The sequence below is a fragment of the Nipponia nippon genome, unplaced genomic scaffold, assembly GCF_047370975.1.
Source record: "Nipponia nippon isolate SJK-2023a ecotype South Korea unplaced genomic scaffold, ASM4737097v1 scaffold_14, whole genome shotgun sequence".
Lineage (NCBI taxonomy): Eukaryota > Metazoa > Chordata > Aves > Pelecaniformes > Threskiornithidae > Nipponia > Nipponia nippon.
This window is the reverse complement of record NW_028262330.1, coordinates 2184571-2211806: the sequence shown is the minus strand read 5'-3', so window position 1 is coordinate 2211806 and position 27236 is coordinate 2184571. Positions and strand designations below refer to the sequence as shown.

The following is a 27236-nucleotide window of genomic DNA, read 5'->3' as shown; positions in this document are numbered from 1 at the left end:
GAGCCGAGCGAAGGGGGCGTGGCCTAGGTGAGGACCGCCCCCTCTCTGCGGGCCTCGCCCCGCCCCGCCCCGCCCCGCGCGCGGAGGGAAGATGGCGGCGCCCAGCGCGGCGGGGGTGGCCCGGCGGCTGCGGGCCTGGCTGCCCCGGTAAGCGGCGGGGCGCTCCCCGCGCACGGCTTGGCTGCTTTCTGGGCTCGCGTGGGCGCTTGTGCAGCGAGGGCCAGGGGATGTCTGCGGGGCGGGGGCGCCCGTGGGTGCGCGGTCCGTCCCGGGTGGGTCTGCTGCCCGCCGCGTCGAGGGGCGCGGGGGTCCCGGTACCCGCCTTGCTCCTCTCCAGGACACACCAAAATGCCGCCTCCTGCTGCGAAAAACGAATAAAATTCCAGTTTCAGGGGCTCATCCCGCTCCCGCTCGCACGGAATGGTATTTATTGAAGCCGCGCAGAACCCGGGAGCTTGAGGGCGCCGGGCCTGCGGGCCGCTGGGCCCTGGGGCCCCTCCGTGGGCGCAGGCGGGGCCTGGCGGGAGGGCGAGCTCCGGGCTGCCGGCCTGCGGCGCCGGGACCTGCGGCCTGGGACCCCCTTCCCCCCGTCCCTTCGGCATCGCCCGCTGATTTCGCAGCAAAACTGCGGGCCTTGTTGATGGGCGCCTCTGGCTCCGCTGCAGGGAGAGAAGCGGCGACGGAGAGGAAGGCAGAGCTGCCTCTCGAGTCTAACGTGGCCCGAGATGCGTTCACATCTGTCCCCATCACGACATATCGCACGCGTCGGTTTACAGCCCTCCTTCCCCTCTTGTTCTTCGCAGGCTGACGCAGGTGAGATGGAGTCGCTACAACCCCAGTTTCATAGAGCCAGAAGTGAACAAGGAATTGTATCAGAAACCTTGGGAGGAGCTGTCTGAGGAGGAAAAGGAAAAAATGGAGCTTAAGGCTGTTCAACCCATAAAAGCTGCTCCTCCCAGTGTCTCCAGCTCTGTGTTCAGCGACCCTATGATCAGGTCAGAGAAAGCATCATCTCCTCCTCTCTTACAGCTAGGTCCCGTGGAGCCAAAACCTTGGGAGCTGCGCTGTCCTCCCCAGCCTTCGCTCGCTGTGCTGCCCGGTGCCTTCTGTTACAGCACAGTCCCTTTATTCGGGTTAATCTTTTCCCACAAAGCCAGGCCATTGACTGACGGCGATTAGAGATAATTACAGCAGATCTAGCAGCACCCAGACTTAACCACGGGAACAACACAAGGTGGGGGCTTATTTCTGTGAGTGATAAAAATCAGAATTTAAATCAGATCGCATCTGGCTTTGTGTTTACAGTAAATTCACCAATATGATGATGAAGGATGGAAATAAAATACTGGCCAGAAGCCTCATGGCTCAGGTGAGAACTCATGTTTCTTCTCGCTATTATGTTAAAACAATACAAAATGGAAGGCTGGGACGCCAAGCCCACTGGAATTAGGAATTACCAGAACTTGGGTCATCTGTGCGGTCCTAACGCGTTTCCCTCCGCACACACAAGATTCTCACCGTTATTTACCTGATCAGACGTACATTTTGTACAAGCCCCAGGCTCATTCAGTTCACAGATCAGGTGGTGAGAGCTTAATGGAGAACGTTCTCTTTCTACTCTTCAGTGTCTCTTGGACCTTATGTAGAATCATGGAACCATTTAGGTTGGAAAAGACCCTTAAGATCATCGAGCCCAACTGTTAACCTAACACTAGCAAGTCCACCACTAAACCATAAATTCAGAATATACCCTTAAAGGCATAATTTTCTCAAAAGATCTTCCTTCCAGCTCTCTTTCATGCCTTGTCTCCTGTATAACTTGCCAATGAAGTCCCACAAATGTGTCACCTATAGGGCACAGCTTTGACCCCTGCTCTGAGGTACAGTAACTGGTGTTAGCTGGTGGTCCCATCTGGTCTGTTCCAGCCCATGGAACAGGGACACACACTGCCCAAGTGTTCCCCAAGTAACTGCTGCTTCCTTGTGACAGAAAACCAGGCAGGCTCTGGGCTCACGAGTCCGGGCTCTGGAGGGGAGGATGCTTAGTGCACACAGACCTGCATTCCTGTCTCCGCTTTGTCCCTGCCCTCCCCTGGCTCCTGGCCCAGGTCTGTGCTGCTCGGCCTCCTTGCCCCAAATGCGATGTCCAATAAGAGACTGAAGAGCTGGAAGAGGGGGAAGTAAAACTTAAAAGAATCCCTGACTGGGCTGTTGCCTACAGGGCTGGAAAACCAGCTGCAGGCTGAAGTGAAAATGGGGTGCTTGTAAAAGTGACGTAACTTCGTGGAGTGGGATGACCCATCTGCTCTGCATGTCTCCTTTCATGTCTTTGTCCCAAGACTCTAGAGGCCATTAAGAGGAAGCAGCTGGAGAAGTACCACAAAGCTCCAGAAGATGAGAAGGGGACAATTGAATGCAACCCTTATGTCATTTTCCACCAGGCTCTGAAAAACTGCCAGCCCATCATTGGGCTCAGCAGCATCACAAAAGGAGGCAAAACCTACCAGGTGAAACGGGGGGGGACTGGGAGCACATCTGGTGGGGACAGAATTAGCTAGGGAAGCAGATGAACTGGTTCCCACCCCTTCAGCTCAAGCTTTCCTCCTTGGAAAGAGAGCCGCTTTGCAATCTGGATTAAAGCAGCACCTAAGAAACAGTCCTGGGACTACCAGTCCCATCCTCTCAGCTGCATCATGTTGCTTGGGTGGAGGCCCCAAAGCCCTGGGGAGGGTCAGCGTAGCAGAAGAAGCAATTAGACACTGTGATATTTGAAACACGGGCAGAACCTGTCTAAGTAGGGGCTCTGCAACGCTCGAGACCTGATGGAGAAATGGGATGCGGAGGTGTGTCTCTGTCAGGGGAGTGGTGACCATCTCCCACTTCTTGCTAGCACAAACCAGCCTGGATCCAGTTCCCAAATAGGCCAGAGGTCCTTACCGAGGCCAGCGGCTGCTGGCAGTACCCAAGGCGGATCAGAATTTCCATTTTGGTAGCAATGGCCAGTTTCTATGGACAGAGGAGGTGAATTGGCACAGATCAGCTGTTGGAAGCTGGTCTTACTGCAGAGAGCAGCACACTGCCACTGGAGTCACAGCACGGTGTAAATCTGCACGTGTCCAGCTGTATCTGTGTGACTGCTGGAGCAGAGCAGCTTACTGCACCCTCGCAGTGTGGTAGCTGGTAATGGTTTAAACCTTCCCCAGGTCCCGGTCCCTCTGAAGGACAATCGGAAGCGCTTCCTGGCCATGAAGTGGTTAATCACCGAGTGCAGGGAGAACAAGAACCGTCGGATGCTGATGCCTGAGAAGCTCTCGCAGGAGCTGCTCCAGGCCTTCAACAACGAAGGGCCCATCATCAAGAAGAAGCACGTGCTGCACAAGATGGCAGAGGCCAACCGGGCTTACGCCCACTTCCGCTGGTGGTAGGGACTGTGCACGGGACACGGCGCCACCGCCCCCGCGGCCTGGTGAGCAGAGCCCCGGGGCCGCCTGCCTGGGAGAGGCTGGGGAGAAGAGGGAAAGGTGGAAGATCCCTTCCAGACGGCTGCTGAACTAAGCCAGGGAAAGCTCATCCGAGCCCCGCAACGTTCATTTCCTTTGTGCTTGTTTGGATGGGGAGGGGGGAATCTGAAAGAGTTACCGACCCCGGCACGGATGCTCTAGTTCTTTCGTAATCACTTTCCTGCGAAGAGAAGCCTTAGATGTTTTTCTTAGAGCAATGCTGTACAAAATAATCCACTTACCTGTTTCCTGGGGACTTTTAAGTCTCTCTGCTCCTGTAATCAGCGATGTTTTTGGCTGCACAGCTAAAAGCAGAGCTGGATTTTTTTTTCCACACCATAACCAGCCTTAACATGATTGGTACAAAAGGCAATAAAAGGCCCTTTTTGATTTTTGGTTCTGGTCATCAGCAACATTGTCTGCACAGATTTGATGGGAATATTAACAGAAAAAATAAAACCAGTTTTATGGGGAAGGTTTCTCCATTCCAAACCTTTGTCTCTGTTGCCTGAATCTCACGCTGCTCTTTCCAGCTACCCTGGTTGTGTAAAGCCACACTGACACCCTGCATCGGAGGAGAAAATCATCATCACAGCCTTAAGGCTTCAGTCAGGAACAACTTTTAAGTGTTGTTCATAGCTCAGCAGCTGTGTAGAGAGAAAGCAGGGCACGTTAGTGGAAAACTTTTATTAGAAAAAATCCTTCAATAGACTATTTTGTTTCCTTTCTTCCTCTCCCATTCTCATAATAAACATACCATAGTTGAAACTTGCTAAATTCTGAAAAAACATGACAGTTATTGTATAAAATTTATAAAACCTGTTCCTAGCTACATGTGCTCAGGGATCTGTCCTGCTGCAGGCTGCCCTGTGGCAGGTATTGGTGGCTCGTGACCCGTGGGGGAGGCTGCGTGCACGCAGGTGCAGCCAGTGTGCTGGAAGGAGGCTGGGAAGAACAGCACTTGGTTGAGCTGTTTGTGAGGCCACAGTGTTTTTTGTGACTTGTCCCAGAGAACCAGGTACAACCTGAGCAGTGAAAGGTTTCCCCTCTGCCTCCCGCAGCTCCGCTGGCTCTCGGGTGAAACCAAAATGCTCTCAGCCTAAACTGTGCTTTCCTTAACACTCATATAAAATGCTGGTTTGAGCTAGAAGCCTTCCTTGCCCTTTGCGGGCAGCAGCCCAATATTAGACAAAATCAGCGGAAGAACTTGCTGGGTTAAATATGCCCTGCCCTCCCCACCTCTCCAAACCCCCCGTCAGGCTAGCACCAGTTGCAGCCTGGCAGTTACGTGCCCAGAGGCTCTAGCCGGTATAAATCCTATTTACAGGAAGTGCTAGAAAAACATGAAAAGAAATTCAAACTTGGTATGAAGCCTGCTGGTGAAAGTGCTGGGGACGTCTCTCCACCTCTGCTGGAGAGAGGTTAATCCGTCACTTCGCTGTAATAGTATTTCTGGGCAGCATCCGTCATCTTCCAGTCAGCAGCCCGAAACTCGATGATCTCCAGGAGCAGGAGCTGGGACAGGGAGCTGAGCCCCTCCTGCAGAAGGAAGCCGTCTCGGAGGAGGGAGAAGAGCTCATCCATCCGCTGGGAGTTCATCTTCTCCAGCTGCTCGCCGATGCGATGGAGCTGTAGGACCAGGCAGTCCACCTTCAGAAGGAAGAGAAGATGGCTGAGTACGAAGGGCCGGGGAGGTTTGGCACATCTCTGTGGAGGTCCCCATCAGTCACTTAGGGACCGACTCATCCCGTTCCCTCCGTTCTGGATTTCCAATGTCCCAGATTGAACTAGTTTGGTTGCTATGAGGTCCCGGTTCTGCCTCCCCCAAGTCGCTGTGATCCAGGAGGCAGGAGAGGCTGAATCTGTTCTGGTCTGTTCTAGAAAAAGCGCTTGGAAAAGCACATCCTGAACTCCCCAGACAAAACTGCCAGAGAAATGCACCTGCAGCAGGTGGAAAAAATGTTAATTTTCTGCAGGATGTCCATGAGGAGATGGCAAGGCTGATGCCGAGGCTGGAGTAAGGAGGTGCCTCCAAGAACAGAGGGAAGTGGCTGGAACATGTGCTAAAGCTCTTAGAAAGTCTGGTGATTTGCAGGAAACAGGGGCACTGACTCGGTCTTTGGAGAAGAGGGGAAGGCGGATGAGCTGCAGGGGCGGGAGGGTTGTGCCGAGATGGAGAAAACCCCCAAGGGCCCATCCAAGGGCCCCTACATTTTACAGGAACCCCTCGCCCGAGGGGCGACTCAGCCATGCCGCGCGCAGGCTGCCGCACACCCAGGCGTGTGCGAAGCTCCAGCTGCAGGAGAGCCTTCTCCAGCCCGCTGTGGTCTGGCACAGCATCAACGCTGCCGGCCCCGGCAGGTCAGCGGCAGCTGCAGAAAGCATTGCACAGCACGTCCCGGCCCCCGTGGGGACACGGAGCCGCCCTGCACACCACGGTCACGCAGCTATCTGCCGTCACCTCCCACGGCTGTGGTGCCTTGGCAGGTGAGTGCGACAGCTGCTTTTCCAGATGTTCAGCAATGAGGGCTGCTGGAAAAGCAGCTGGTTTCTGTGCAAACGGGGGAGAGTCGTTACCTGCGTTTTTCTCACAGGACAGGAGGTGAACCTGCGGGGAGACAGCCCCTGCTTCGAGGGATGGCAGGGTCACAGCCTGCACCTCCATCCTGCTTCCTTCTGGGCTGCAAACCCTCCTGCCCTGGGTCTCCTTCAGCACATCCCGGGGAGGCAGCTCTCCCTCCTCGGCACCAGGACGGGGAGACCGCATCCCGCCGGGCTGTGCTTTTTGCTGGTCCTTGGCAGGACAACGGGAGCCTTAGCAGCCCTCTCCCCTGCACCCACCTCTTCCTCCTTCCGCAGGCTGTCGGGCTGTGCCAGCCGGAACAGACAGTCGTAAACAGGGTTCACCAGAGCCATCATGGGCATGTTGTTCACCTGTAAGGAGGCAGGAGCCATTGTCAGCTTGGGGCCAGAAAGGGAGGAGTCCGCAGCTATTTTAAATAGTTCCCTTGCTGCCCTTCAAAGAAGGGAGCAGAGTTTAGTTGTGCTGCCAAATGCTGCATTGGTGGGATTTACGCAGGAGACCAGACGTTTGAGTCTCCAGGAGCCAGAGAAGCTGAACAAATGGTGTAAAAAACATCTATTTTTAAATGTAAACAGGTAGTCATGGGAAATACACTTGTTGCAACAGCATTTTTCCTGCCTGCAGCTCTACTTGCATCATTTTTACATCTACTCCAAGCAGGCATCCGAGTACACACGCTGCAGCGAAGGCTTGCAGACAAACTCCATCAGTATGTGGGCTAGAAATTATGTGAGCACCCACGGGTCCCCCCCCGGGACCTCATACCAACCAAACTAGTTCAATCTGGGACATTTGGGAGCAGGCAAATCAGGGGATTTCAAACAGCAGGTACAAAATGAGGAAGCTCAGACTTTGTGACTGTTCCCAGAGACGGCTCTGCCTCTCCGAGCCTGTTTGCTTGCCTGCAGGTAGCACCAGCCCCGGCAGCATCCTCATGCTGAGAACCGGCTCTGGCCCCCACTGCCAAGGCACGGCCCTGGGGCTCCATCCAACACCCCAACACCCGACGTCTTTGGATGCCCAGGCCCTTCTGGCACCCCTAGGCAGCAGCAGCCGGGTGCTCCTGCTCCGGCTCCTTACCCGCAGGTAGTCGAAGATGTTGCAGATGAAGGTGACGTAGCAGATCCACGCCTGGAGCGAGCGGGTGCGCAGCTCCTCCCTGTCCTTGTACTCCTGCTGCAGCCGGTTCAGCAGGCTCCTCCGGAAGACGCTCTGGCCGGCTTGTTTGCTCTCTGCCTACGAGCCCACAAAAGCAGGACAGAGGGATGAAATGGGGGTGCGAGAGGGGCAGGGGGGTGCTGCTACTTGGGTGATGCAGGACAATGCAGATACCCTCCTGTGATTGCCCAGAGAGGCAGGAAAGCTGCAACTAACTGCATGTGCTCGCCGGCTGCTCCTCTGGATGCTGCCACCGCACGGGGCGAGCAGCAGAAGAGGAAAGCTGGCTGAGGGGTCAGAGCGCAGGGCTGGGGCAAAGCCTCTCCTGGCCCAGCCTAGGGCCAGCCCACACAGCTTAAGTGTTTTGCTGTCGGGACACGAGGAGCTCTCACCTGGATGATGGTGTAGCAGATGCGCCCTGCCTCCTTGCTGAACACACAGTCTTTGAGGGACTGGTCCACTATAATATTGGCCACTTTCTCCAGGTCCACATTGCTGGGGTCTGCAGAGAGGAGAAACACGGTCAGGACCCAGCACCCTTTGTGCCCTGCTTGCTTTGGGGTACCCGGAAAGCAACCAAGGTCGGCGCAGGGCCTGGTACAACCATGTTAGATGGTGCAAAACCTCACGCTCACTCCCACATCAAGAGCCACAGCTCCTCTTGCACACCAGCTGCTTTGGAGATACCATCTCCAACAGTGCACAGTCCTCCCAGGCTGAAGACACAGCCGCCACGATGGGAAAGCGATGGAGGAAAGCAGGTAATATGGGTAAGCAAGAGATTGATCTGAATCTGAAGTCTCAGCGCTGCTTCGAAGCTGGGTTAGTGGGAGCCAGATGTGCAAATTCCTGCTGGGCTTTGAATAGAGATGTGACCGGTGAGCAGGAGAGCCCGGGGGCCGGGAGGATGAGACGGCCCCGCAGCTGGGAGGGGCAGAGAGCAGGAACCGGGCACTGGGAAGGGGTGAGAGGCCAAATCTGGGGAGAGATGCTGGGTTAGAGCAGGGGAGGAGGGTACCCTGAAATCAGGGGAAACCACAAGGATGAGAACCAGGAGCTGAGTTTGAACAGCTGCACCATTAAACACTGGGGAGAAGGTGAGAGGGGACAAGAAGAGGCAGGGAGCAAAGACCTTCCCAGAGAAGACTCGCCAACAGCACCCAGTCAGGGATGAACAGCGTTTATGAAACAGCTTTTCTACACTGAGCAATCGGTGTTCCTTAAAGGGGTCCGAGCAGCCAGCCTCAGCTACCAGCCAAGCTGCGTGTGGCAGAGGAGCTAGGAAAAAGCCTGCTGACCTTTGAGGGCTGTTTTCAGCAGCTTCTGAGTCTCGCTGTCAAATGACTGTATTTTATACTCTTCTTTGCCTGTCTCCCCCATGACTGGCTTCCTCCAAGGGCAAGAGTCAGGGCCACGGATGGGCTAGTGACAGTCCCTGGGGAAAGAAAGAGCACACGGAGCTTAGTTGGACAGAGAGGCAGACCTTCACCTCGCCATTTGGCAAATCCCATCCAGTGCTGGAGCACAGGCTGTTATCCTGACCGCCCCCCACCCCAAGGAACCTCCTCTGTTATTAGGGCACCCAACTCTGGCCCTAGATGTGAGCAAAGCCTTGCTCCCACATCTTTTTAAGACTTGCTTCCTACCAACCTACGATAGGACTCCATCTTCAGAGCCTTTACGTCTTTCTGACATGAAAAACGCGTTTCAGTCCGTTGCTCTGCAGGTTCAAAGTGGACAGCACACCAAGGAGCCCCAAAAGACACTGATCTCCCCTCAGAAGGCTTCCCTGTGGCTACATCACAGGGAAGCGCACGTGGGAGCACCCCATGCAGCTGCTCCCTTGTGCCTTTGAAACACCCATTCAGCTGGTTTCACACGAAAGCCTGGAAAGAATCAACCCGGCACCTAAACATCCAACGCACCCTCGGCAGAGCCAGCAGAGCACCTCCCCTGCGCCGGAGCCAGGCTCCCCCGGCTCCCAGCGAGGCACAGCAAGCTCTGCAGCCAAATCCCTGCAGCAACAGCTCCCGTCTCATCCCCCTGCAGTCAAGCACAGCTCTCTACAGTACCAACGGGGCTCCTAAATAGTCTCTAGATTAATTTTCTTCCGCTTCGTGATACAGCAAAGACAGCAAGAGGGTACGCACGGCACAGAGAGGAAGGGCTTTCTTTGACACGCACACGAGATGAGCTGCTGGATGCAGAATGCCGGGCTGGCCAGACCCGCAGCACAAACAGGAGAAGGCAACCGGCCAAATGAGTTTTGCCAGCTAGTCGAAATTCCTGGGCCGTTACTCACCCCTCTCTGCAAACAGGTCCCTACCCGGATTAAAGCCGAAGAGCCCGTCGCCCTTTAGGGGCATGGGACACGTATCGCAGGCAGCCCGACCGCTCGGACACACCGTTCACCATGAAGCCACGGCACAACACGTAGTAACCTCAGAGCAGAGAGCGGAGCTCGCTGGCGGGCAGAGGCTCTGCCCTCTTCGCCTGCCTCTCCGGGAGGCCCAGGGCAGACCTTGCCCCAGGGGGGTGACGACCTGCTCGCGCTGCTCTCGCAGCCGAAGCTCTCACCTGCGCAGGGTTACCTGCCCCGAGACCTGCACAGAGGTTTCTTTCCCAGATGGATTCACAAGCAGCTGCCTGCCCTCCGTGCCGTGTCTGGTTGGCAAACGCCTTCCCATCCGACCTCTCCTCCTTCTGCACCGTCCCTCCCTCCCTCTGTACCTGCACTCACGCCATTCCGCACTGCCAGCGGAGCAGCCCCAGCTCGCCAGCAGCCCCACGTCCCACCAGCAGCAGCATCACCGCGCAGAAGGAACCTGGCGAGAGCTCAGCGCTGCACGGAGCGCGGCGGCAAGCGCCCGAGCCCGTCTGGCAGCGTCTCTGCCGCCACCGCCCAGCGCCTCTCCCGCAGCATCCTTCCCCACGGCTCCCGGGGGACAGGCACAGCTGCTTTGAACTGCTGTGACAAATAACACTGCCCAGAGCAAACCACGGTGCGTGAGCGTAAAACCAGCCAGGCCTCGCCTGCGCTAGAGATCCTGCTGCCAGGACCACCTCGCCTGAAGGGCTGGTGGCAGCGGGTGACACCAGGCACGGCGTCACCCGTGGGTACGGGTTCCTCCTCTGCAAGTGGTCCCCAGTAGACGAGCTGTCCCGGGGGCTGCTGGGGTCGGGGCTGGCGACCTCGGTCTGCCGGTGACCGTGTGCCCCTACCCTGCGGAGGCCATACCTGGCGGGACGGGCTGGACGCGCCCCGGCCATCGCAAGGGGAAGGAGAAGAGCAGCGAGCCCCCTCTGCCGCCCCCGAGCATCGCAGGGAGGCTGCCAGCCGCCCGGGACCCCCGTCCCATCCCCGCCAGGCCGCGGGTGGAGCCCCCAGCGCCGAGCCGCCCCCCGCCCGGGGCACCCGGGCCACCGGAGCCCCCCCGAACCCCCGCTGCTGCCTCGCCCCAGCCCCGCGGGGGAGCCGGAGGGCCCCCGGGACGGAGGCGGCGGCGGATCCCGGGGAAGCCAGCCCCCCACCCCGGGCAGGGCAGGGGGAGCCGGGCGCAGCCCCACCGACCTGCCGGCCGCCCCCGCTGCGTCCTCCGGCCGCCGGGGCATCGCCGGAGCGTCCCGGGCCCCGCCGCCCCGGCCCCGCTCCCTGCCGGCACGGCCCAGGTTTCCTCTTAGGTCATTTCCTCGCCGGAGCCGGGGGAGGGACGGGCCGGGACGGGGCGGGAGAGCGGCGGCAGCCGCCGCAGCGCCACCGCCGGCGAGCGCCGGGCCACGGCGGCCCGCGGGGCCGGGCCCCCCGGGCAGGGCCGGGCTCCCCCGGGCAGGGCCGAGCCCCCCCGGGCAGGGCCGAGCCCCCCCGGGAAGCCCCCCAGGCACGGGCGGCTGCCTCCCGGCTCCCCCGGGCACCCCCACCCGCTCCCCGGGCACGGCCGGCGGCTGGAAGGCGGCAGCACCCAACCCCTCCGGCCCGGGCCCCTCCGGCCTCCCCCGCCGAGCACCGGGCAGCGCTGCCGCTCTCCGGGGAGAAAACCGCGTTTATTCCGCTCTCCCCTCCAGGCCAGGGCAGGCCGCCTAAAAAAATCGGTAGGAAAAAAATCAGGCGAGGGGAGATGCGCTAAACCAAATCACTGCAACAAGAGCTGAGTGAGGTAGAACACGATTCACGGTTTTTCTCTAAACCCCCAGACATGTTCCAGGGGAGGACCCCTCAGGGGCTGAAGCCTTCGCAGCATTTAGAGGACAGCGGAGCAGCCAGGCTGCTGAAACCAGAGCACAGCCTCAGGAAATGCAGAATGAGCAGTTTGGGAGCATTTTCTGCAGCGCTGTGTGGCCTGGCTCGATACAAACAAAGCCCGAACTCACCCACACCACGGGCGCGTGGCTCGGGACTCGCCGCCGTGGCTCCGACAGTCCCTCGGGCACAGCGGTGGGACCGGGCTGCACAAACCCCCTCGGCCGATGCCCCTTGGTGCAGTTCTCCAGAGCGATACCCAAAGCATCACTCCGTATCGCAGAAGGGATGGGACGGTTCTGCGGGCTGCTGTGCAGCACCCAGGAGCCAGCAGTGGGAAGGGAAAACCGGCTGGCTCCTGCCGCTCCTGGGCTCCGGTTATCCTCCAGTTATCCGGGCAGCAGGAGGGCGGCGGCGGCCCTGTGGGGTCTGGCTGAGCATACGCACCGGGAGGAAAGGAATAAACAAACTGCAGCCAGACGTGAGCATAACGAAATATTTAATGTACCTTTTCTTAAAGGCAGGCACAACGTTGTGCGCATTGTGCTCGGATGCTTTCAGACAACAGCAACTCCAAAAGATCCACCCAGGCAACACCGCAAAATGCTGCAGAGAATTACAGCTCTACGTCACAAGAGAAACTTAAACCCAAATTAAAAACGATCTATTCCAAGCCTGACTGTAAAACATTCAATTCTTTTACAAAAATGATGCTATGCAGCCCTGGGTGAGCATCCGGAGAACAGGACTGTCCTAGGAACTCGCGAGCCAGCCGGCGCTGCGGGACGCCGTGTTCATCACAGACCTTGTGCGTCCGCGTTCCCCGCCCGAGGCCAGCTAAGAGCCATGGCGGATCCCCTAACCACCACAGCGCAACCCGCCTTGAACGCTGTGCCTGCTAAAGTGCTTTCGGACATTCGGATGGTAAAAGGCACTAAAAGAAAACAAATGCAATTGCTGAGCAGCTTGTGAGGCGAATTTCAGGCAACGCAAATCCCCGCTGATAGGATTACATCAGAGTGAAATTCCAGCCACCCCGACAGGCAAACTGCGGCGCAGTCTCACAGCGAGTCACGCACCGCGTTGAGTCACTTGAGACCAAACTGGTGCGCGCAGCTCCCGAGAGCAAATCTGTCCCAGCATATGGGGGAACAAGGTGACTACGGATCCTTCCCATCTCCCGCGCCTCTCATTCTAGGAAATGTAGCTTCAAACAGCGTGTGTTTTGCCAGAGCAGCATCAGAAATAAGACCTGTCCTCCTAGCGCTTTGCACTAAACCAGTCTCATTCCCAAAACAATATTCCCGTTACAGTCCTTTCCCCAGCGGCGACTCCCAGTTAGCAAAGTGCACGTCGGAAATTTATGGAAGAGACAGATGCTGCTGAGCAGAGGTGAGCGATGAAGCAACTCTTAGGTGCAGCTTCAGTATTGGATAGCTGAGGCTGTCACTTCTTCCTCCTTCACTCCCTAGAAGCCCAGCTGCCTTTATGGGCCTCCAACTTTTGTGACTAACGGCCCAAAGGGGTACATAAATGAGGCTGTGTGCCAGAGCCCTCCGACCAGGGAGCGCCCCTTCCACAGCCTGGGCCAGACCGGCACAACTTAAGCTCCGACTCCGCCGTCTGTGGGATGGAGGCAAGCTCATTGAACGCGGAGCGGAGGAAAACGCTGTCCCGGAGAGGAGGAGCTGCTCCGTACTCTCCATCGCCGCCCTCTCTGCGGAGCAGCCGAGTTGCCTGCCCCTCAAGCTGTCTGCCTGCATCCCCCCAGCTCCACGGCACGCTTGAGGAACACCATCTTTCAGTTTTCACAGTTTTCTCTTCTTTATTCTTCACCCCTGTGACAACCAAAGCAACTCACCCCCTATTTCAGAGGCTGCAGTTCCCACTGCTGAGTTCCTAACCATCGCCCCTCTATTCTGTGCAGCTTAACAGCAGCTCTTTGACACAAAATGGAAAACAAGAGCCTTGTAATGTTTAGACAGGATGGATGAGCCCTCATTTCCTATGCAAGCCTAGGGTAGCACAGAGAATTTTCTCCTGTGGCCAGTCCTGTCCCTGCTAACCCCGACAGCATTCCTCTCTCCCAGCAGCCACAAGACAGTAACAATCCCAACCTGTTTGTGGCCGGTTTGAAACAAGCCATTAAGTTCATTACTGGTTACGACGGCTTTCCAAGAACAACAGATGAACAATAAACAAAGGCAAAATATTGTGAAGAAGATTTTGGGGGAATCTCAGAAGAGCCTAAATAACACAGGAAAATGCCAACAGGACCGAGGCACTTCAGGAAACTTTACTGCACATTCTTTGCATTTTCTCCTCTAAGCAAAACTGCCCATTTTTAGCGTCCATGCAGCTAACACTCCCTCTTTGAGGCTCATGTATTAGCCTCCTGCCTGACACTGACACTGCTCAGTGAATTTAATTTCACGTAGCTCTCGCTCTCAAAGTGAAACGGCCGCTTTGCACTCCAAGATCTCAAAGTTATTTGGCCTGGGCTCGCAAGGAATCTCTCTAGATATCTCAGCCACCAGTGACACAGCTGCTCTTTAAAAACAGCCTCTCACAGTGGCTCAGGATACGTGAGCAACGCTGATATGCTCAAAATCACCAGGAGAAGTTGCGTCAACAGAAGGGAATTGGTCACGCTGGAATTTGGCCAGGCCTTTTGGGATTAACACCCTGAATATTGCAAAAGAGCCATGAAAAGCTCTGTGTTAAGAGAAGAACCATCAAACCATCCTCTCAATAACTGTGGTGCTCTGCCCCATCCACCGCTCGCCGGACGACTAACGTACTTTTGGATCACAGCAGCTCTTCCTTGAAGTCTGCCTTCCACGCACTGGTCCAGCCACACCCTGCTCAGCTCGAAAAAACAGAGAATAAAAGAGGAGGAAGAAAGTAATTTTCCTCTTTTTCCCTGTTACCTAAATCAGAGTTGTTTTTTTTTTTTAAACCATTCACAAAACCTTTGAAACTCCAGAAAAACTGTTCCAGCTCTAATTCAATCATCCTTTTCTTGTCAAACACCATGCTAAGCCAACCCATTCCGATTTGACGTTCAGCCCTCTCACTTCAGCTAATCTTGTCAAAACATTTTCATTTGTTAACGCCACCGTAGGACCGAGGTTCAGAAATGTTTTGAGGCCACTACAGAAATGCTTGCTAGAAATGTTCAAAAGTGGTATTTAAAAAAAAAAAAAAAGAGCTTTACTAGCTTCCACAGGACTTTTCCTTCATTATTCCAACTTAGATTAAATATTTCTAAAGCTCTACACAGCATTTGTTTACTCACTGCATTGAAACAAAGAACCCTGAAGTAAGAATTGGGCTTGTGCGTTGAACCCCCTTAGAGCGGGGTTCTTAATCTGCAGGTCTACTTGTAAAAAGCGTGACTGAGGCAAGGCAAAACCTAAGAGATGTACGGCAAGACACGCAGGAAGAGAAATGGGCACTTGGGATACAATCAAGCTCACCAGAGTTGAAGAAAGAGAACGTTTGGGTCAGCATGATCCGCTAGAAGATTCTGCGTTTAAGGTGGCTGAGAACACCCAGCCAGCAAGGGGTCATCAAGCAGCAGCAAAGAAAAGGAAACCCGAGGTTCTGTGCACACTAAAGAGGTTTTAACTGACTTCACAACAGCAGGGCAGAGCTACCTGAGCAACACGGAGAAAAGAACATGGTGCAAACAGCAGGCCATAAGCAAGGAAATAAAGCTGTGCGGACGCAGTGATGGGAAGTGACGTTACGTCGGTTAAGCAGCACTAGCTAGGCCAGGATCCCTCTCTGTCATCCAGGGCAAGCACAGGAATTCTCCCGCTTTATCAGGTGCCTTTTCAGAGCACAGTCTCTGCTAGGTAGTTGTCCGCTTGGTTCCCCTCTCCCCCCTCTAAATGTGTGCTGATATTAGAGGAGACAGAGTAAAAAAGCGCTCAGCTGAACAGCTTCCAGCAAAGCAGTTCGGTGTCTTCAGCAGAACTGCAGTCGCCTTCTCCTTCCGCTTGGTCCCCGGAGGTGGTTTCCTACAGGCCGGTGGAGCTCTGGGCGCTCTGACATTTCCAACATGCTCATGCCAGAGCAAAGCCATCCGTGTCCCCTCCTCCAGGAGAACACCAGGTAGCCATACACACGCCCCTTTCAGCCTTCCTTCCTCCTAGTGCCATCGGTGCTCTTCAGGGCACACAGGAGGCTGCAGAACAGCTCATACCAGAAGAAGACAAGGCCAGTAGAGACAGCAGCCTTCAGCAAGCTGGGCGAAAGGCCCTTAAAGAATCCGCCCGGGCCCTCCTCTCGCATGATCTGCCTTATGCAGTCCAGAAGACCCCTATACATCCGTACCTGGGAGAGAAATTACGAAAAGGTTAAACAAGAAAACTCCAGGACAACCTACTCGGAAAAGAACACAGAGATCCCCAAACTATACCACAGAAACATAATCTAGACGTGCGGCCTGGGGATGCCTTGCTGGCTGTTATTAGAACTAACTGAAAGTTTCAGAGAGCCACTTTGTAGAGAGTGGGGGAGAGGAAAAGTACGTATTTTGCAGGGGCAATGGCTTATCCAGATTGAATGGCCATAAAATCTTTATGCTACAATGGCATGTATTATTTATGGTACAAGTTTGTGAAGTAATTATTTCAGATTATGCTGCTACGGTTTTCCATCCCCTTCACTCTCTAAGGAGGGAGAACTTTTCAGTTTTCTGACAGAAAGAAAACACAGCTACAGCACTTAGAAGTCTCTAAATTAGCTATCTGCGTGTCATCGTGTCACACTGAAGGTTTCACACCTTGTGACACATCAATGCTAAGAACAAATTCTGTACCTCACTGGATGAGGAAAAGCATCCAATGCAATTGGGTTAAGACTTCAAGTTCCTATCCCAGGGTTTCTTGAGGTACAGACTGATTTGCCTCTCAGATCCAAGGAATTTGAAAGAAAAAAGAAAATTTCCACATTTCATGGAAAAAAAAGAGATAGTTCCTTGAAAGATCTGTATTTGTCCTAAAGTATACTTCGAGGTGTTAAGGATGGTGCTAAAGAACACCAGAAGTATTTAATTTGCTTTGAATTTCAGGATGTTCTGTACATAAGACGCACGCTGAACACTTGGCACCACTAGCATAAAGCTAGCGTCATCTTCTGCTAGTCCTGAATCACAAGTACCAAGCTGTAACTAAAAAAGTAAAGTAAATTGAAACTCCTTTGCCTGCCTAACTCATCCCCAGCTCTGAGACAGCCAACCCGATGGGGATGGTTGAGAAGGCAGAGCACAGGCATGTTGGACAATGTCATAAAATGAACCCAGTTTATTCGTGCAGCTATTCCCGTTATTAATCAAGAAAAATGCTCAGCTCCCAGAAGTTCCCTGGGAGCTCCCGACCCGAATATGAACGCAACAGGTACCACTGGTGAATCAATCATCGCTGCATTCTGGTGATGACTGCTCTGGATTGACTTGATGCAAATTCATACTTCTGAAAAATCAGTCAATTCAAACATTTCTCACCTGCCCAAAGGCTGCCCGGGCATGCTCAAAGCCACCCACTTGCAGTCTTTTTTTGAACAGGTCAAAAGGGTAAGTGAGGGTTTTGCTGACGATTCCGGCGCAGCTGCCACAAACGAGGTTTTTAACATTGCCTGAGAAGCAGAAAGGGGAGATAGCGGGGAAGAAAGAAAGAGGATTAGCAGGGAGTTCTGATTAAAGATCGCGACAGGTAAGTTAAAATCACTTTTCACAAGAAGTAAGGCCAAAAAGGCCCTTTAAAGTTGCATCACCTCTTCTGCATAGTTTGGGCCACAGAACCTCAATCTGTATTTTCTACATCAGGTTCGCAGTGTCCGTTGGAGCCAGAGCCTAACAGCTCACTTTGGTTCATTACGCTGATTTATGCTTTTGCTGTGCCAAGTGGCATTGCACAAAAAACCCCCAGTCACCAGAGAACCTGCCACTAGTGGATGGAAAAGTTTTCATGCCCCCCAGTAAAGCCTGGTCACTGGAAATCTTGCACTCCTGATTGCTCATACTGACTTTATTCTGGATTGGAGTAAGTCACAAGTTGACAATGCCTGATGATTTCAGAGGCTTGTGGGAAATGAGTTTTGTGACAGCCAACATGGCTTCACTAAGGGCAAATCGGGCCTGACAAATTTGGTGGCCTTCTACGATGGGGTTACAGCACTGGTGCGTAAGGGAAGAGCAACTGACATCATCTACCTCGACTTGTGCAAAGCATTGGACACTGTGCCGCACGACATCCTTGTCTCTAAATTGGAGAGACACGGATTTGACGGATGGGCCACTCGGTGGATAAGGAATTGGCTGGATGGTCGCACTCAAAGACTTGCGGTCAATGGCTCAATGTCCAAGTGGAGACCGGTGACGAGTGGCATTCCTCAGGGGTCGGTACTGGGACCGGCGCTGTTTAACAGCTTTGTTGGCGACACAGACAGTGGGATTGAGCGCACCCTCAGCAGGTTTGCCTAAGACACCAAGCTGTGGGGTGCGGCTGACACACTGGAGGGAAGGGATGACATCCACAGGGACCCTGACAGGCTGGAGAGGTGGGCCTGTGCGAACCTCATGACGTTCAACAAGGCCAAGTGCAAGGTCCTGCACGTGGGTCGCGGCAATCCCAAGCACAAACACAGGCTGGGCGGGGACGGACTGAAAGCAGCCCTGAGGAGAAGGACCTGGGGGTGTTGGTTGATGAAAAGCTCAACGTGACCCGGCAATGGGCACTCGCAGCCCAGAAAGCCAACCGTATCCTGGGCCGCATCAAAAGAACTGTGGCCAGCAGATCGAGGGAGGTGATTCTGCCCCTCTGCTCCGCTCTCATGAGACCCCACCTGGAGCACTGTGTTCAGCTCTGGAGCTGAACAGAAGAAGGACATGGACCTGTTGGAGCAAGTCCAGAGGAGGGCCATGAAGATGATCAGAGGGCTGGAGCACCTCTCCTATGAGGACAGGCTGGGAGAGTTGGGGTTGTTCAGCCTGGAGAAGAGAAGGCTCCTGGGAGACCTTATAGCATCCTTCAGTACCTGAAAGGGGCCTACAAGAAAGCTGGAGAGGGACTTTTTACAAGGGCCCACAGTGATAGGACAAGGGGTAATGGCTTTAAACTGAAAGAGGGTGAATTTAGATTAGATCTAAGGAAGAAATTCTTCACTCTGAGGGTGGTGAGGCACTGGAGCAGGTTGCCCAAAGAAGTTGTGGGTGCCCCATCCCTAGAAATGTCCAAGGCCAGGCTGGATGGGGCTTTGAGCAACCTGGTGTAGCGAAAGGTGGCCCTGCCCATGGCAGGGGGGTTGGAACCAGATGATCTTTAAGGTCCCTTCCAACCCAAACCATTCTGTGATTCTACTTTCGCAATATCTGTGCAGGGTAAGAATGAGAGATGGGAAATTGAGATACTTTTCAGATGTCACATCAAAAAGGGTGATAGGACCGAAAACTGAGCTTCTGTCAGTCTCCCAAACTAGCATTCATCCTCTCTTTCTCCCCAGATCACAGACATCACTCTCCCAAGTGCCTACCTCCTTTCTTTCCTTCAGCTGGAATCGCCCACTCAGAAAACTGTTGCAGGATGTTGTAGAAGGAGAACTGCAGACCAGCATACGGAAAGATAGCAATGATTGTGGGGGTCAAACCTCTATAGAAAGTCCGAGGCCCTTCTGTCTGGTACATGGTCACCACTGCATGGCGAAGGTTGCGATAAATCTAGACAATAAAGAGGAGGCTGACTCTCTAGTGAAACAGGCTTAAAAACAGCATACCAAAGGTCAGGTTATTTTCCAGTCATAAGGACAGGAATTTCCTGCTGCCCAAAATACAACTGACTGATTTTCATCACAAAGCGATGAACAAAGTGATTTTGTACACCCTCACACAGTACTCTCAGCTAAGCCCTTGTGACTCTTCTAAGTAAGCTGACAACCTAAACCTGCCTCTGAGCCACAAGAGACTAACTGAACGAACGATCGGCAGCTCTGCACTGAAAGGCCGGGGTTGACATTGTACCCCACACCCAGGCTGTGCTTCTGAGGGGAAGAAACAAGGCACAGAGCTGAGAGCTGTCGCCTGAGACCGCCTGCATCACCGACATGATTATTTTTCTCTTAACAGCTCTGCTTGCTCCTGCAGCAGAATTCACATAATATTGTGATTCTACTGCAGGCTAAGTCAAAAAAACCAGAAACGGCTAATATAAACCCATACGAGGTATTATAGACCTAATTAGCACAGAGACCAATTCTTGTGTAAATAAGACCATGAAACACAGGTGAAAGGTGACTGGTTTCAAGCATCATCCCCATCATTATCTAAACGTGACTCTGCGCAAGGGGAAAGTTTCAATGTTTGACAGACTGGGGAGTGCATTCTATAAATGGCCAACAGCCGAAACAAAAATAGAGTTATCCTGTTAAGGACAGTTTCTCCTTTCTGGATCTCCTGTCACGAGTCAAACGCAATCAGGAGCAGGAAAACATAATTAAGAAAGCTGTGTCAACAGCACAGGGGATAACTTGGCAACAGTGCAAACATTGCCCAATAACAGCACCTGTTCCTTCATGCTAACCCACAGACTGTTACGTAGTTTTCAAACCTCCTGTATTCACACACATGAAATATTGCTACTGCTATGGATGATAATTCCAACCATTAATCCTCAACCGTACCTTAGGCTCACCCTGGGCAGCAAAGCGGGTGCGTAGCGTGTCAACAGGCTGAACTGCAACAGTGGCTGTGCAAGCAGCCAGTCCACCGCAGACGAAGTGCACGAAGGAATCGCGGGCATTGTACGAGGCGACGTTGTGCGCCAGTTTTGTCAAGCTTTCAAACGCCATGAACTTACAGAAACAAACACACACAGGTCAAGGAGTCAATCCTTATCACTGCCAGGGATCTCCCACTCCTCTCTCGTTTCACCAAGAGAGCTCCACCCACCGCTTGTAACCACCTTCTCTCTCTGTCCTTGAAAAGTCCTCCCCAACTCACAACCTGGTGGAGCATGTGCTCAAAGAATACCTTGTAAAAATCACCCAGCAGCCTGGGGAATGCTGGGGATATTCTGATCTCTGACGCTTCTGCTAAACCTTGCATGCAGAATTGTGAAAAACTCATTTGAATGCTCTATGTATCCTGAAGAGTATTTGCTATATCACAGATATGCTGCCCATTATTCTTTCAACCACTGCTCATAAAACATATTGCTCATATTTACAAATGAAGCATAACAGTACTGCGTAAAACACCATCATCAGCTTCACTGATTGTTTTTTTTTACTAACAAGCTGTTAGGGCGACAGCGTGAACCAAAGCAAAAAACTACACAAGCTTGGAACATAAACAGCTAAGCCAAGTGTCAGGAACGAACAGGGCATCTACGACACCAGGTACAGAGAGCACACAGTTTGCTCTAGCTGTACGCCAGGCCGGGCAGGCCGTTCAGCAGGCTCAGGAATGTTAACTTGGGAATTACACATCAGCATTACACAACTACTCATCTTTGAGACTGGAGCTGGCTTGCATCAGTACAGTTTAAGCTTAGACCTTTCTGCCTCTACCCATGCAGCCAGTCTGAAGAGGGGCAAAGCAGAGTCCTGCGTATGCACGCTTGGAGTCCTGTGTATGTACGCTGGGCCCGGTTGATGCCCGGTCACCTTACCTGAACAGCGCCGTAGCCAACTGAAAGGAGCTGAGCAGGAACATGGCCCTTCCAGAAGGCTACCAACCCCTCTTCCTGGAAGATGCGCTGTACAGCTTGCAGGATGCCATGGTACTTAGCCCCTGGATTTCTGGAGGAGAGCTGCTCGATCTGAAGCTGGAGGGAAACAGAGAAAATATTTTCAATTCTGCGTCACATTTCAACAAGGTTCAAGTCAGGAATTCACAACGCTAACAGCCAACCAATGCTAAGAGATGACGTTCTGCCTTCCCACAGAATCCCATCTAGAACTGACGGGGATGTTATTTATGTAGGGCTCTAAAAGAATAAAAACATGCACGCGACACAAAGGGAATCAGTAGGAACGATGGTGAAATTCAGTTAGATAGCAGAGATCATTCAGAAAAACACAGAAAGAGAACCACCTACGCAAAAGACAAGATCCCATTCAAACACACAAGTTAAGTTACAGAAACAGAAGCGGTGGACACAAGACAGCCCTACTACCTCGCACAACCTGCATACAACGTAGGTGAGGGCTGATGAGCAGATTCAGTGCTCTCTGGCTGCACAAGCGACCTGTTCATCCAGGCCAAGATCAGCTCTACGCTGTAACAGGCTCTTCCATCCCCTGTCCCCACGCATGCCGTGAGGAAGGTACCTGAAAGCGGATCTTGATGACATCCAAGGGGCTGACAAGGACCCGAGTGACCAAGCCGGACGCTGATCCTGCTGCAGCCGCTTCGGCCGTGGAGACGCACTTGGCCTCAGGGTCGTAGCCGACCATGCCTGCCTGGTGTCCCCGCAGCCTGGGCAGGGGACGGGGTGCCCCAGTCAGCCCTCTCCAGGCAAGGAGCTCTCCCTTCCCGCACCAGGGCTCTATAGCCTCACCCCGCAGCGCCCCCGCCCCCCCCCGCAAGGGCCCGCAGCCCCCCTTCCTCACCCCAAACCCCCTCCTCACCCCGAGGGCCCCACAGGCCCCCCTCCCCATAACGCCCACCCCCGTCACCCCACGGCCCCCTCCTGCCCCGCGGCCCGGCCCGTAGCAGGCACCGGAGTGGGATACGGAGCCAAACCGCGGGCGCGGCCGCCGGCCGGTGGCTGCCCGTGGCCCATGGCGGCGGTGAGCGGCCACGGCCGGCTCCAAGCCGCGGGCCCCGCCGGGCCGCCTCACCCGCCCGCCGGCTCCTCCGCGCCGCAGTGCGCCTGCGCGCCGCGGGGGGCGCTGGGAGATGTAGTCCCTCGGCCCCGCCCCGGGGCGCGCGGTTTCCGAAATGGAGGGGGCTCGGCCCTGAGGTTTTGCGCTTCCAAAAGCAACGCCTGCACCGAGGACCGCGCACCCCGGCGGCGGCGTTGCTGGATCAGGCAGCTGGCAGCAAAATAAGCTGGGATTTAGGGGATTTTTTTGCAGTTCAGCCCCAGTTTTGCTGACCCACGTGCCAAAGCTGGCGAGCGGGAACGGAAAATACCCATAAAAAAGGGCTTGTTCTTTGCCATGGCCTTAGCCTCGACATTACACCAGCACAGCAGCAACAACCATTTTTCCTCCTTCTATAAAGCACAAGGAAAGGAACATTTTCTAAACCTTTCAGTAGAAACCCAAGGTACGACAGCACACAATTCTGAGCAACACGACCTGTTATAGCATTACAAAAAGGCCAAGAGCTCCGAACCACGCTGCAAAGCATTTCTCTATTGACTTTACAAATAAAAGAAATCCTTAAAAATAAAGAACTTTCTTTAAAAATAAAGAACTAATCATGGCATTAACCAGGCATTTCTGAGCAACCACAAACTCCTTGGCTACCCCTGCATCTGAGCATGTTAACTACAAGCGCAACTGTTAAAAAACCACCCAAACCCCCACGACAGCGGGCCTTTTCCTATCGTGTATTAAAATCTACTGCAAAATTCACAGAACATAAGCGAAGGCTGGGGAGAAGCTGCAGAGCCGAGAGCGGCAGCTCCGGACAGGTAACCTGCAGAGCCGCCCGCGCGCCGTAGCACAACCGCGCAGTTCTCTTTCTTCAGGCAACGAGGAGAAAGTGGCAACGATCCGCAAGGATCTGATCGAGCAGAGCAAAAGCTCCTGCCGCGTCCGAGGCGTGGCCGTTGTGCTTGCACAGCCGTACGTCCATCCGCCCGCTGTCCTTCAGCAAGACGCTCCAGCAATAACTGGTGTACCGTTCTCCATGGCTGGCTCCTTGCGCCATTACTGTCCAGAGGAACGCGAGCAGTTTGGGAAAAAGCTTAAGAAAAAAAAAAAAGGCACGGGAAGAAATATTAAAGTGCCACCCTCCCGTTCTGCTGACGGATACGTGGTCTTCAGTCCTGGAAGCGATGCGATCGCTCCTTTCCCCGCTCCTCGCTATCCATAATGCCACCCCTGCCAAGCGCCAGGGCTCTCCGGTGACTTCGCCTGAAAGAGTAACGAATTTGGCGGGGCGTGCTGAGATCGAACTACGATGCTAAAGAGCCTGAGGGCTCCGGGCCAGAGCACACCTTACAGCTTTTCCCTCCCACAGCAATTTAATATCCTATAAATTAGATCGATCAGTTGTATTTTGGTCAGTTAACCGAAATAACAGACAGATGCTCAAGTGAAGAATTCAATGTATATTTATTATTCACAGTTAATTACTACCTACCAAATGCTGCTGCAGAGTTAAAGGATTAAGTACATAGGCCTTTTTTATTTAAACACTGATTTTTTTTTTTTTTAATATATATACACACACAAGACATATGTCTGCAAGGCTGTATGATATACACCAATTCCAAAATAAGGAAACAATCAAATGGTCCAGGTGTAGAATGCCATAGATTCCTTTTCCAATCACTTTACAAAGAAGGAAGAAAGTGAGTGACAGCTAGCAAGGAGAGGGGGAGAAAGTAATACTCTACAGGATAGCTCTCTCTTTCATCTGCTGGAAAATTAAAGTGTAAGGCAGAGTCCGTCTCAGGAATAAAACATTTGTAACACTTAGTACAAAAAAAGGCACCCTCCAACAAAAGATTGCCCGTGCTCAGGCAGGGCGGGAGGAGATCTCCACTGCCGTTTTTGGATTCGTTGGTGGGGTGAAGGGATCCAGCCAAAACGGCCATCAAAAGGAAAAATAACCCAACTGAAGATTGGCACAGAGCGCGGTGCGGCTTGATTGCTTTCCTTTCCGTCCAATTTAACGTCACGCTGCTCTGGTGGAGGAGCAAATGGCCACAACGAATGCCATTATGGTGCGGGGTGGGGATTACAGTCATCACACAGCCTGCTGCGAACGGGGAGCGGGGTGGGGGGGATCTACTTCAACAGTAACACTGACCTGAGGAGGGAAGAGAAACTGGAGAACAGGGATGCCGACCCCGCTTCTCAAGAGCGACACGACTGCAAATATTCCCTATCCAGGCCAAAGAGACAGGCTGATTACATGCATCACGTAGAAACATTCACTAATAGCATAAAGTTTTTTCAAGCACTATTTCTTGAGGTTTCTCTGCATCATAAAGTTTTCCATCAAAGGAATGTACATTTTATAGGACATCTCCGGGCTACTAGTTCTCAAATTCGCCCCTTAACCCTCCCTCCCCAAAATAGTCTTCCTCATTTTCCCTGGTCGTAACTTGCCCCTTTCTCTTACTTCTTTTGAGGCTCCTGGTTGCAGCTCCCCACCTCTGAGCAGCCTAAGCTGCCACTTGAATGCCTTGATTTTATGTTCCTCGGAATAAGGAAAGTTGAACAGTAAGACAAATCTTAAGATTAAAGCTCCACCTCTGTTTGTAGATTTTTCTCAAACGTCCATTGATAAAACCACCCTCCTTTACACCCTTCCCCAAAAGTATTTATTTACACATAGGCAGAAAAAACCCCTCTGAAAAGCTGTGGACTGTCCTTTTAACTTAAAAAAATAATAAAAAAGAAAATAAGGGAAAGGCACTATGGAAAAAATTACAGAATGTGCTCAACCGTACACCTTTAAGAAAAAACAAAAAAGCTGTCAGCACAGCATTAACAGACTTCAGTTGTACGTTGGAGTTTCTCAAAGCAGCTCCGTGACTCAAAAGAAAAAAAAAAAAAAAAATAGAAACAAAGAGCCACACAACTCTTCTCCCTTCCCCTGCTTGGAAGCTGCTGAGCTTCAGAAGAAAGTGCCAAAGGAGAAGAGACAATAAAAATTAGATTAACACCTCATCTTTCCCAGGCAAGAAGAGCTGAATGTTGAAGGCAAAAGCAGAGACTGATGATTTTTGTTTTTTTTTTAAAGGCAGGACTGTGGATTTGGTTCTTCTCTCGTGTCCCTTCACGTCAAATGAAGACCGTTTGCAGAGAGAGAAAATACCAGCAGAGTTTCTCCCTTTTCCTTTAACTGCGCATGGCTAGGACTTTATATGGCATTAAAACTTCATGCACTGATGGACAGAGGAGGGGGAAACAAGAAGAGTGAATGAAAGGGGGTAACCCAGGAGCAGCTGAGGAAATTTGTTATTTTCATTTTTTTCTTTCTTTTTTTTTTTTTTTCTTTTTAAAGATAAGTTTTGGTGTGTAAGTTGAACTCTTTCCCCCCCGCCACCCCTGAAGTTCCGTACTGAGTGGAGGATCACCTCACGGTGAAAGGTGACTCAGGTTTTATCGCCGTGTGATTTTAGGTCACTGGCTGCAGTTAGGCTCTGTATGTGTATTTACTGTTTCTCTGGTTTCTTTAAATAATCTCTAATATTTATCTCTAGATGTTCCGGTTCACTGGGGTCACATAGTTGCGTGGAAACATGCCCGTCTGTCCGTGGCAGGCTCCCTTCCACCAGTTGGGGTCAGAATTGTCAAGGACTTGGATAAAGTCTCCGCGGCGGAAGCCCAGCTCTCCTTCCTCCTGGGGATCAAAATCAAACAGGGCCTGAACATACGTTGGTTGCTGAAAGGGGAAAGAAAAAAGATAACACAAAGTGAGAATCATCCACGGCACTGGAGACACCAGCTCCCTCAGGCAGGAGCTTCACTTACACCAGAGTTTAACAACAAACATTCCGGCTCTTTCATTTCCCTGCAAGCCAGCTTCCAACACCTGTAACAAGATGCTTGAATGAGGAAAGCAGAGTCTATAGAAGACTTCAGAAAAAAGTCAAGTTTCTGTGAAAGAGCCAAAACAAAGATAGCAGATGACTCAGACGGTTTCCTAGCATTTTCCAGTCTTCACGACCTACTGTAAATCTACCGCAATACAATGGTCTTTTTGCTTATTCGTCCTATTTTCACCAACTGACAGCATGAATATTACTAATCTACATAACCCTGTGATACACAACCTTCCCCCTAAAAACTAGATGTTGGCATTTTACACGTTTTCCTTAAAACTCTCCAGTATCAAGAAATTCTGTCGCAGAGCATTCTGTCCGGTCAGCAAATGCTTCCGTTCTTATGGAAAAGCTAACAGCGAATTTAAAATGCATTTGCATTCTTGAAATCACGAGTCTAGGAAGGTATCTTCGTGCCTGTCATTTTCAGCCAGCTGTTTTCTCATCCTCTGTTTATCACCAACCCGACAGTGCAGAGCCAGATGTTAATTCAGACACGCTGTGGCGAAGGGTGCCCGTGGCACCCGGAGAGCAGGACAAGTCCCACAGCCCTTGCCTTCAAGCTAGAACTCGAGTGCTGCACGTGGAGGCAAAAGGATTTACCCAAAATCGACAAAAGATCCAGTTACATCCAGCACAGCAGTTTGATTGCCCTGGGAAATGGAACAAAACAAAGAGCTAGATATACTCAAGCTGCTCTGCTGGCACTTAGCATTAGATTTTGGTTTCTCTTAACACTGGCGAGATCCAAACCAGCAGGCAGATGTTCCATATGCTACTTACTACCGGTAACCACCTCTTCAGGAAAGACCAGCACCAAGGCTTCACTGGCTACGGAGGGGTACAGCTCTGGCTACGAACCAGTACAAGCAGAACTGTCCTTTCTTACTATGTCCTAAAACCAGGAGTAAATCCATTTTTAAATCACAGGAATCAGATGACCTTCCTGCAACCGTATCCATAAACATTAAGCCAAGCCAAGTGTTCAAGCAGCAACAGTAACGCTTTGCCAGAACTGAAGG

The 27236-nt window shown here is 52.7% G+C and overlaps 4 protein-coding genes across 6 annotated transcripts in view; 1 reads left to right on the top strand and 3 right to left on the bottom strand.

Moving 5' to 3' along the window:
• The first annotated feature begins 7 nt into the window (after window positions 1-7).
• MRPS7 (mitochondrial ribosomal protein S7) lies at window positions 8-3894 on the top strand. Its single transcript, XM_087751061.1, has 5 exons — window positions 8-147; window positions 804-995; window positions 1306-1369; window positions 2340-2507; window positions 3204-3894. The coding sequence occupies exons 1-5, from the start codon at window positions 92-94 to the stop codon at window positions 3423-3425; spliced, it is 702 nt and encodes a 233-aa protein (XP_087607187.1). The 5' UTR covers window positions 8-91; the 3' UTR covers window positions 3426-3894.
• Window positions 3895-4168: 274 nt separating this feature from the next.
• Window positions 4169-21286, bottom strand: MIF4GD (MIF4G domain containing). Of its 2 annotated transcripts, none has more exons than XM_087751063.1 (6): window positions 21151-21286; window positions 8541-8677; window positions 7635-7744; window positions 7165-7320; window positions 6342-6434; window positions 4169-5150 (listed from the first exon to the last, which is right to left on the bottom strand). In XM_087751063.1, the coding sequence occupies exons 2-6, from the start codon at window positions 8620-8622 to the stop codon at window positions 4923-4925; spliced, it is 669 nt and encodes a 222-aa protein (XP_087607189.1). In that variant the 5' UTR covers window positions 8623-8677; window positions 21151-21286; the 3' UTR covers window positions 4169-4922. The 2 variants fall into 2 exon arrangements, with proteins under 2 accessions (XP_087607189.1, XP_087607188.1); XM_087751062.1 differs by lacking the exon at window positions 21151-21286 and adding an exon at window positions 10814-10970.
• SLC25A19 (solute carrier family 25 member 19) lies at window positions 11962-22342 on the bottom strand. The gene is made up of 7 exons (XM_087751060.1): window positions 22204-22342; window positions 21812-21959; window positions 21151-21306; window positions 20162-20332; window positions 19019-19202; window positions 16992-17122; window positions 11962-15820 (listed from the first exon to the last, which is right to left on the bottom strand). The coding sequence occupies exons 2-7, from the start codon at window positions 21935-21937 to the stop codon at window positions 15620-15622; spliced, it is 969 nt and encodes a 322-aa protein (XP_087607186.1). The 5' UTR covers window positions 21938-21959; window positions 22204-22342; the 3' UTR covers window positions 11962-15619.
• Window positions 22343-23751: 1409 nt separating this feature from the next.
• Window positions 23752-27236, bottom strand: part of GRB2 (growth factor receptor bound protein 2) — a 65098-nt gene continuing 61613 nt past the window's right edge. For both annotated transcript variants that reach the window (XM_087750862.1, XM_087750861.1), the window contains one exon: window positions 23752-26054. In XM_087750862.1, the coding sequence (XP_087606988.1) occupies window positions 25869-26054 (186 nt within the window). In that variant the 3' untranslated portion in view covers window positions 23752-25868. The remainder of the gene's footprint in view (window positions 26055-27236) is intronic.

Bases quoted from the DNA above. Each gene is read 5' to 3' on its own strand.
- MRPS7 (XM_087751061.1), top strand. From the start codon at position 92: ATGGCGGCGCCCAGCGCGGCGGGGGTGGCCCGGCGGCTGCGGGCCTGG. The intron at 148-803 runs GTAAGCGGCGGG...TGTTCTTCGCAG, and splicing joins CTGCGGGCCTGGCTGCCCCG to GCTGACGCAGGTGAGATGGA. The intron at 996-1,305 runs GTCAGAGAAAGC...TTGTGTTTACAG, and splicing joins TTCAGCGACCCTATGATCAG to TAAATTCACCAATATGATGA.
- MIF4GD (XM_087751063.1), bottom strand. From the start codon at position 8,622: ATGGGGGAGACAGGCAAAGAAGAGTATAAAATACAGTCATTTGACAGC. The intron at 7,745-8,540 runs GTCAGCAGGCTT...TCCTCTCTGCAG, and splicing joins GCTGAAAACAGCCCTCAAAG to ACCCCAGCAATGTGGACCTG. The intron at 7,321-7,634 runs GTGAGAGCTCCT...GTGGGCTCGTAG, and splicing joins TCTGCTACACCATCATCCAG to GCAGAGAGCAAACAAGCCGG.
- SLC25A19 (XM_087751060.1), bottom strand. From the start codon at position 21,937: ATGGTCGGCTACGACCCTGAGGCCAAGTGCGTCTCCACGGCCGAAGCG. The intron at 20,333-21,150 runs GTAAGGTGACCG...TGTTTCTGTAAG, and splicing joins TTGGCTACGGCGCTGTTCAG to TTCATGGCGTTTGAAAGCTT. The intron at 19,203-20,161 runs GTACGGTTGAGG...TTTATTGTCTAG, and splicing joins CTGCCCAGGGTGAGCCTAAG to ATTTATCGCAACCTTCGCCA.